This window comes from Vespa mandarinia, chromosome 3, assembly GCF_050613455.1.
Source record: "Vespa mandarinia isolate Hongniang chromosome 3, ASM5061345v1, whole genome shotgun sequence".
NCBI classification, from domain to species: Eukaryota; Metazoa; Arthropoda; class Insecta; order Hymenoptera; family Vespidae; genus Vespa; species Vespa mandarinia.
Window position 1 is genome coordinate 9,173,826 of NC_140812.1, and position 9,831 is coordinate 9,183,656.

The 9,831-nt window shown below is 23.8% G+C and overlaps 2 protein-coding genes across 2 annotated transcripts; both read right to left on the reverse strand.

Moving 5' to 3' along the window:
* Positions 1–236: 236 nt before the first annotated feature.
* Positions 237–4,208, reverse strand: LOC118445175 (uncharacterized). Its single transcript, XM_085655666.1, has 8 exons — positions 3,743–4,208; positions 2,935–3,057; positions 2,417–2,534; positions 2,002–2,266; positions 1,247–1,360; positions 827–917; positions 527–672; positions 237–240 (listed from the first exon to the last, which is right to left on the reverse strand). The coding sequence occupies exons 1-8, from the start codon at positions 3,929–3,931 to the stop codon at positions 237–239; spliced, it is 1,050 nt and encodes a 349-aa protein (XP_085511792.1). The 5' UTR covers positions 3,932–4,208.
* Positions 4,209–5,729: 1,521 nt separating this feature from the next.
* On the reverse strand, positions 5,730–9,627 carry LOC118445176 (uncharacterized). The gene is made up of 10 exons (XM_085655667.1): positions 9,481–9,627; positions 8,701–8,817; positions 8,486–8,603; positions 7,695–7,785; positions 7,524–7,649; positions 6,890–7,006; positions 6,538–6,628; positions 6,229–6,374; positions 5,914–6,046; positions 5,730–5,780 (listed from the first exon to the last, which is right to left on the reverse strand). Exons 1-10 carry the CDS (start codon positions 9,625–9,627, stop codon positions 5,730–5,732), a joined length of 1,137 nt encoding a protein of 378 aa, XP_085511793.1.
* Positions 9,628–9,831: the final 204 nt, after the last annotated feature.

A 9,831-nucleotide genomic window follows, 5' to 3' on the forward strand; every position in this document is an offset into this window, starting at 1 on the left:
AGCTTTACGAGAAGTATTGTTTTGGTGTATTATATAAGTATATCAGTTTGAAAATAATTTCTTTTCTTTTTTTTTTTTTTTTTTTTTTTTTTAATGTTAAATAAGAACGAATCGTCGTCGAGTAAAGAAGAAAATAAATGAATAAATAAATACATGAATGTCTGAGAAAAATTTACATTGTCATATTTTTCAATAATACGTTATTATAATTTATTTCACATGTCAAACGAATAAGTTCATCTGTTTAAAGAATTATAATATTCAAATGAAAAAAAAAAAAATTAATAAATAAATCATGATGCGTTCATTCCATTTTATGATTGCACGATGATTTTATTAAAATTATTACGTAACATTTTAATCGGATCACCCTTTATATAAATAATGAAGTGACCATTGCAACGAACAAATAGTAATAATAATAATACTAATAATAATAATAATAATACTAATAATAATAATAATAATAATAATAATAATAATAATAATAATAATAATAATAATAATAATAAATTGTAATATTTACATTTCCTGAAAGAAATCAGCACTGTGATTCGTCAATCTTTGTCCAATATGAGATTGTAGAATTCCGATTGATATCATGCAGAGCATGTGAAAAAAGGTTGTGAAAAATTTATACAAATTCGTCTTATCCAAATCAAACTGCAACATCTATAAATTATAAAAATTCTTTCTTTCGTCATAATATATTTTTTCGATATACAAAATGAAAGAAATTAATAATTGTAGTTAGAGTAAGAGATCTTTTGTTAATTTTTTTTATTATTTTTTTTTATTTTTTTTTTTTTTTTTTGGTGATCTTTACCATTATTAAGTCAGTACCAACAATAATCATTCCGAAAACAATGTTAATTGTATAACTCAGATCGCACAACACATTCATTGATTCGACAAACCTTTAATAATTAATAATTAATAATTAATAATTAAAACAATTCAATAATATATGTATATTTAAATATATATATATACAATACATATACACACACACACACTCACACACATATATATATATATATGTATATATTGTATACGTATGTTAAAAATATTATTATAATTTGTTGAGTTCGATTTTAATTATAAAAAATTTCACTTATACAGATATACATACGTACATACGTGGTGTGATTAAATAAGAAAGAAAGAAAGAAAAAGAAAAAAAAAAGTAAGAAAGAAAAAAAGGGATTAGAAAAATATTTCTTTAATGGTGATCGAAAAAACTAACTCGATCACTCGATTATGAGAATTAATAACACGATAAAACGTTCCAAAGATCGCCTCTTCGTTATATTTACGAAAGGATAATCTTTCCTCGTTGAATGCATTCTCAAGTATTATTCTGTAAGCAAATAATTAGGTTAATTGGTTATTTCTACTTAGATAATTATGTATTTGTTCGAAATGTTAGCAATCAAATTAACAAAGCTAATTCAGATGAATATTTACTTGACGATATTATTTCTAATCATTTTTATATAATGATAATATAAATGATGTGTATATGTTTGATTTGAAATTTTTTTATTTTAAAAAAATATTTGTTCAAAAATTCATTATACATATAAATTATTATTTATTTATGAATTAATATTGTATATATATATTAATATTAATTCATAAATAAAGTCAATTGTTAATAATAATTTATGTATACATTATTTTTTTATTTGGTGTAATATAATACTTCATAAATCGTTTAAAACGTTTTAGTTTAGAATTATTTTATATAATATATATATATATATATATAATATAATATATAATATATTACATCGTTGATATACATTATAATAATTTCAGAAAATTATGTACGTGTTAAAAAAATTTTAAACTATATATATATATCAAACATATATTTATATTTATCATATTATTAATAAATTAATAATCCATAAAAATTAGACGTATCAAAAGAACAAAATTTTTATTTATTTATATATCTTTCATTTTTTTTTTTGTTTTTTTTTTTTAATTTCTTACCCGACTATACGAAACATTGCGCACGCGTGTTGCATTAGAAGTTGAAATGATCCCATATTAATCGTTCCTATGGTACTTAATACCATAAGTAGAAATGAACATATAAATATTCTAAAGTATAAATGTTCCTCCGTATTTATAAAAAAGAGTTCGAATTGATACGGATATATTTCACGACGAGTTTTGTTACTTATTAAAGAGGAATCGATACTCAATGAAATCGTTGATAATAATGCTTTAATAACAATTGGCAGGAAACATATAACTGCAAAAAAAAAAAAGAAACAAAGGATAGAATTTATCAGTAAGAATTTTTTTTTTCAAATACGATATATACCCACTTATTTGCATGCGAAAAATTATTTATAAAAAAAAAAAAAAAAAGAATAAAAAAAAGATTTCATTTCTCTCTTACACAACATTATTAGCAAATAAATTCTGGTTCCTTCGGCGTATTCTTTTATAATAGAAAATTCTTCGATTGTTTTCAAATTGTACCAATCGTTTTTAATGTGATCCAAAAGTTCCTTCTGCTGCATATAAAAATATTTATATTCATATTATAATTTTTATATATATATATATATATTTTTTTTTTTTTCGAAAATATTTAAACATGAATATACGTTAAAAATGTAACATTAAAAAGAAAATGAATTCATTGTGAATTCATAAAAGTATGAATGGATATATGCTATAGGATAATGAACATCAATGTTAATGAAAAAGGAATAAAAGCAAAAAAAATATGTATATATATATATATATATATATATATATATACATATAAATTATATAAATTGTATTAATCTTTACATTTCTTTGAAATAAATATAAAATAGAAGAGATTAAAATTGAAAATATATGAAAAAAAAAAACAAAAAAAGAATAACAAACCATCGTAAATCGATATAATAAATCGTAATGACATACTTGATTTTTCTTGATAATATTAATTAGATAATATATCGTGGCGGTGCATATAGTCGGTCCAAATATAAAGAAAATTTCGGATATTGTTTCTATGGTACATTCTATGGTAAAGAATATTGGTATCTAAAAATAATTACATTCAATACAACGAATGTCATTTTAATTGGACAAATTAAAATTATCCAAATAAAAATAGAATTTAATAATTATGATTAATACACGTATACACATCTATGTCTATAATTAAAAATAGAAGTATTTTAATTGTGGTATAAAAAGAAAAGAAAAAGAAAAAAATAAAAACAAAATACGTGATTAGAATATTTTCAATATATCGCAATTAAATAATATTAGAATATATCTGATGTATACAAAAATATTCTAATATCTTGTTTTATCTATTCCATGTAAAAAAAAAAAAAAAAAAAGTAAATTATCACATGGAACATGATATTGAAATATTTTTCATTATAGGCACGACAAAGCAATAAATCACAATTATAATAAATTACAATATTTTTATAACATATTTATGATACACTCTCATACATAGACACACACGCACACATAATAATATTACACAGACATATATCGATATAATAAAATAACACATTTATCATGATTTCGTGCGACAAAACAAACGTGATCCTTATATGATCTATCCCTTGCAACGAAGGGAATAATAAATGTGTAATAAAAAAGAAAAAAAAAAAAGAAAAGAAAAAGAAAAAAAATAGAAAAACAAAAGTAATAAAACAAAAAAGAAGACATTTAAAGACCATTTTAAAAGACTTCAAAGACCACTTACTTGTCCAACGATAAGAAAAGTGATTAGAACAAAATTAAGACAATATAGAACCGATTGCCACCAATATCCAGTTTCGTATGGCCAAACACCAACGATAACGTACATATGTCGATGCAGTTTATAATAAGGATTGTGAAGATAAAATGTATCACCATTTTCGATCATTTTCGTCGTATCAATCGAAATCATAACTTTTATTGATTAAGCTAATATCGTAGGATAGAAGAGAATTAAAGGATTTTTACTGGAGTACGTTGTTTCACTTCGATCTACGATAGATGACTAAACCAAAGTTGGCCATAGTTTTGTTCGAAGATATATACGAATGTCCTACGAATTATTTCTCGTAGTACCTACCTTCACGATATTCACTTAGGTGGATCGTCATTACGTCGATGGTAATGGCGGTCATTATCATAGAAAATACGTTTGATTGACATGTACGTATACGTATACGTATGACATGTCGGAGGTCATTCTCGTATTACGTTATACCAGGCCCAAACCTCGTAAATTATTGAACGTTCCCACGATTGCATAGCGATTTGAACGTTATTTACCCCCATTGGTAGCACCCCATCCACCATACTGCCATTTCCCTATCCTTATACGTTCTCCCATCTACCTTTTCACTTACCCCAACATTCCACCCCATTCGACATCAACCAACCATCGTCCGACACGATGTTGACCTCGGTCAAGTAAATTTAAGTAAAAGTAGATAATGATCCTAAATCGATGATATTAGTTTCTTCTTTTCTCTTTTCTTTTCTTTTTTTCTCTTCTCTCTCTCTCTCTCTCTCTCTCTCTGTGTGTGTGTGTGTGTGTGTGTGTATGGTTTTTTCTTCTTTTTTCTTCTTACAGCGATATGTAAACATGTTCGTGACGATATTTTATTTATACGTTTCCGTCTCATTTCTTTCTTTCGTTCTTTCTAATTTTCCTTCGCAATTTTCGAGGTAAACGTCCCGTCTTTCTCTCTCTCTCTCTCTCTCTCTCTCTCTCTCTCTCTCTCTCTCTCTCTCACGAAACTTGATTACTTTCGATTTGGATTCGATAGATACGTACTATCGTAATTTTGTCTATCACGCTAAATTTCGTGGCTTTTTCTTTGATCGTCTGTAATAGCTATATATATATATAGTATACGAAGTATATATATATATATATATATATATATATATATTTCGTATTCGTTTAGTGTGAATGGTATACTACGGAGAGAATTTTTTCGTGAAAACATAAGGTGCTCGTAAAAATCGATGGAATGGCGTGAGTCCTTTCAAGAAATGAACAATTTTGAAATTTTCGCTACGAGATGATTTCTCTCTCTCTCTCTCTCTCTCTCTCTCTCTTTTTTATTCTTTTATCGTGTCTTTACTCGTGGATATTTTCGATTAACGTGAATGAATGATAAGGGTGCAAGGATGATAATTTGTCGATAAAGTTTTCGATCGTTGTGTTTAGAAAAACATTGTTTTGATAATGTGTTTGATTAAAAAAAAAAAAAAATATGATTCGATAGGGTGTCACGTAAGTGCATTATCGTGAGAATCAAAAATTTTTTTTTTTCTTTTTTTTTTTTTTCTATGATGATTTTTCTTTCTCCTTAAGCTTTTATATATATTTCGTATATAACAAAAAAAAAAAAAAAAAAAAAAGAAAAAAAAAGTATATGTGTGCGTGTCTTTTTAATTATATAATTAATTTGACTTATAATTTTTTAAGATCGCAAATCTTGTATACTTGATATGGCTTTTTTTCTTTCCTTTTTTTCTTTTTTCTTTTTTTTTTTTCTATTTTTTTTCTCGTTATTGTCACGTTACTTATCAGACACCTCGTATTAAATTAAGAAAAAAGGTAAATACATAAATATGAATTTGAATTATTCGAGAAGTAAAACGATTTTAAGTTTGCTTTTTTTTCCTTGATTAATACGAACTAATGAATATTTCTAATTGTACATTATTTCAATGTTAGAATCAGTTCAACGAATAGAACGTATGACCATAGCATAAGATATCGCGTTCTGTAATATCTAAAAGAATAAAGAAAAAGAGATAATAAGATATGTTAAAAAAAAAAAAAAAAAATAAAAAAAGAAAAAAAAAAAGAAAAGAAAAGAAAAGAAAAAAAGATGGACAAAAAATTATCTAACGTCTATATTATACCGATGTGGTCAATTCCAAGGACGTCACAAATGTTTGTCCGATAATCAGAGCCGACAATTTGTCGCATCTAATCATAATAATTAACAATAATTGTTGCATCTTGTATGGCGCCAAATACCACATCGAATTGTAACTGAAATTTATTGAGGAATCATTAGAAAATAGAGGGAAAGAAAAATGGGGGAAAAAAACAAAACAAAAAAAAAAGAAAAAAAAAAAAGAAAAAAAAGGAAGAAAAAAACAAAGAAATAGAATAGAGAGATAAGTGCATTTAAATGCAAATCTGACGAACGTTGTTAATTTTACGATGCTCACGCGTTATTCAATATCTCGGCGCTTTTATTCAGTAACATTTGTCCGATGTAAGAAAAAAGAGACAGCCATAGAATGATAGTAATCATATAGAATAGAGCCGTTAAAAATTCCCTTTTATTTTTGCTAATATCTTCCACGGAAAATACCTTTGAGGATTCGAAAAATTTTTTATCATTAAAAATGACGTATTCGCTGAAACAATTCTCTTTTTTCTTTTTGTTTTTATCTTTTTTGTTTTTTTTTTTTTCTGTTCTTTTTTTCTTTATTTATTTATTTATTTATTTATTTTCTTAAATAAGAGAAACTTACTTGAAAGAACGCAATCAAAATCATCATAAATCCAAGTATCAAGTGAATTATTATACTTGTTTTAAATGTTGAATTTATGTTATCGATGAATCTTTAAGGAAAAATAAGAAAAAGTAATTTGAGAATATTACACACACACACACACACATATATATATATATAAAATATATATATATATATAGTAAAAAAGGAATATTATATAAACAAAAAGAAATTTGTATCAGATTTATGTAGCTGGATACTTATGCATGTTTCTAGTTTTACAATTTCTACGTCATAATAATGAAATAAGATACGAAGTATTTTCGTTTCACTTAAAATATCTATGTAAATATTACAATTACATACAAACCGTATAGTTCTCGTGTGACATAAAACACAACGTATTATTCTCATCGTGATATTCTCGATATCCTTTTCTGTACATTCGTTGTAATTTCTCGTATCAAATGCATGTTTCAACATATTCCTAAGTAATATATACATATTATATATATATAATATAATATATGTCTGTTAAGTAATATATAATAAATTATTAATGTGTGCATTTACATGCAAATAATAATGATAATATAATAATAATATAATATAATATAATATAATATATTATTATTAATATACGTATTCGATGACATATATTAATAATAATGAAAATAATAATAATAATAATAACAATAACAATAACAATATATCCACAATATATTATTATTAATAAATATATTTTATTAATAATAATAAATTAATATATACATATATATATATATATATATATATATTAATAATTTAATAATGATTAACAAGTGATCAATGTTATTGACAATATTTCGTTATAAACGTATATAAAAATAAAATTGAAAGAAGTGATCGGTATCGTTTTAATACTTAAGAAAGAAATATCTTTTTCTTTCCTTCTTTTTTTCTTTTCTTTTTTTCTTCTTCTTCTTTTTTTTTTTTTTTTTTAACCTCGATAAAATTATCCTTACCCAGTAATATCGAGCAAACCATAGGCATGCTGAAAGTAAATAACAAAAAGCATATACGAAGCGTTTATAGAAATTCCCATGAAAAATAACACAATGTAGATCAGTACCAATACAAAGAATATATATCTTTGCTGATCGATAAATATTTCTATTTTAAATGGTATTTCGTACGTTTGAGTTTTTCTCGTTGATAAAAAGAGGTCGAATAAAAATCTTGAGGTCACTGGTAACATGTACAATAATATAATACTGAAATATATCACTGAAAACATTATAAATTTTATAAAAAAAATTGTCCATAAAAATATACAAATAATAATAATAATAATAATAATAATAATAATAATAATAATAATAATAATAATAATAATAATAATAATAATAATAATAACAATAATAATAATAATAATAAATTTTTGGTTTCTTTTTTCTTCAATGACAGAGAATAATCGTGTATTTTTTATAATTATCGTATAATTAATATTAAAAATTATTATTATTTTTTTTTTCGATATTAATAATTATTAATATTAAAAATAATTTAATAATAATAATTATTATTATTATTGCATAATGATTAATATTAAAATACTTGAAGAGAAAAAAAAAATTGGATTATTAATTTAAATTATTAATCCCATTCCTAGGAGTGACAAAAGAAATAATAAAATTTTTGTTCATTATATTTTATACAACTATAATGCGAGCTAATTTTTCTTTTTTTCTTTTCTTTTTGCCTTTTTTCTTTGTTAAATCGTGTAAAAAAATACGTGTCTAATTAAAAATTTAAAAAGTTTCGAGATGAATAAAGGATAAAGAATAATTGATTTTTAAAAATCATGTAAAAAACTTTTCACTCGTCTAGGGACTTTTTTGGTCCCAAATCTGACGTACACAGAAATCTACATATATACATATATAATATCTATAAATAAATAAAATTAAATGAAAAATAATCTTACCAATACTAATAATCGTATATATTCTAGTCAAGCTCGCATATTTCTCCATGATACGTCGTTCCTTATCAGAAATTAAATGGCACCAATCGTAATTCATATGTTCGATCATAATCTTCATCTGATTACAACAAACAATTCTATAATATATCAAATATAATAAATATATTTTCATCGATATTTTTTTCTTATATTTCATTAAGAATGCATCCAGTTACCTTGCTATGAGAACTGGTGCTATAATAAGAAATGAACAGACATAACGATGGTACAAGAAACGAAAATATTGTACTAATCGTTTGCAGTGATAAATCAGATTTTATGAGGGCGAATATCTAAAACAAAAGAAAGAAGAAAACGAAAATTAAAATTAACAACAATAACAACAATAACAACAACGACAACGACTACAACAACAACAACAACAATAACAACAATAATAATAATAATAATAATAATAATAATAATAATAATAATAATAATAATAATAATAATAATAATAATAATTTTATCTTTGTCATCCTTATTATTAACAATTTATAATAAACATTTATATTTGCATAGTGGTCGGCATTGTCAATTTGAAGAAAAAAAAAGAAAAAAGAATATATATATATATATATATATATATGTATATATATTTATACGTATGTATAAATTTATATAAAATAAAAAAAATTAGAATCCGACGTAAGAAACAATAAAATTAATCATCATCAATCTGTCATAATTATTTCATTAGAATTTAATTGTGCTATATCGATCATATATATATATATATGTATCAACTATATAATAAATACATTAATATTGAAATGAAATGCAAATACAAACAAACAAACAAACGAACACACATGAATACACTCACAAATACACACATATACACTTGCAAGAGAGACGGACTTAAATTCACAGAAGAAAATAAATAAATAAATAAAAAAAAAAAAAAAAAAAAAAAGAACAAAAAGAAAACACATACACACACCGATTATGCTCACTTGCGATAATATTGTAATTGTAAGTGCTATATAAGTTCTGATCTTTCGTATTAGACTATCCCTTGGATCATCGTATGGCCAAATACCAACGATCGATAAAAACAAACGATTGAGTTTATAGTAACGAGACGTAAAAATAGTTTCCATCCTCTTACGACGAAGGTCTACGTTGGTCTAACTTACGATGATACCCCTACCAAGAAACCCGTTTCCTTGATCAACCCCTTCTTCCATCATACTATCCCATTCTGTTCTATTATACCATATTTTCTATCATTACTATATCTTACATAATAAATAAAGTGTTTTATTTATTAGAAAAGAGAGAGAGAGAGAGAGAGAGAGAGAGAG

Excerpts from the sequence above, each read along its gene's own strand:
- LOC118445175 (XM_085655666.1), bottom strand. The coding sequence starts at position 3,931 with ATGATTTCGATTGATACGACGAAAATGATCGAAAATGGTGATACATTT. Across the intron at positions 918-1,246 it reads TCTCATAATCGAGTGATCGA|GTTTGTCGAATCAATGAATG; the intron begins GTTAGTTTTTTC and ends TAATTATTAAAG. Across the intron at positions 673-826 it reads TTGGTACTGACTTAATAATG|ATGTTGCAGTTTGATTTGGA; the intron begins GTAAAGATCACC and ends TATAATTTATAG.
- LOC118445176 (XM_085655667.1), bottom strand. The coding sequence starts at position 9,627 with ATGGAAACTATTTTTACGTCTCGTTACTATAAACTCAATCGTTTGTTT. Across the intron at positions 7,007-7,523 it reads GGTTTGCTCGATATTACTGG|GAATATGTTGAAACATGCAT; the intron begins GTAAGGATAATT and ends TATATTACTTAG. Across the intron at positions 5,781-5,913 it reads CCTTGGAATTGACCACATCG|ATATTACAGAACGCGATATC; the intron begins GTATAATATAGA and ends TTATTCTTTTAG.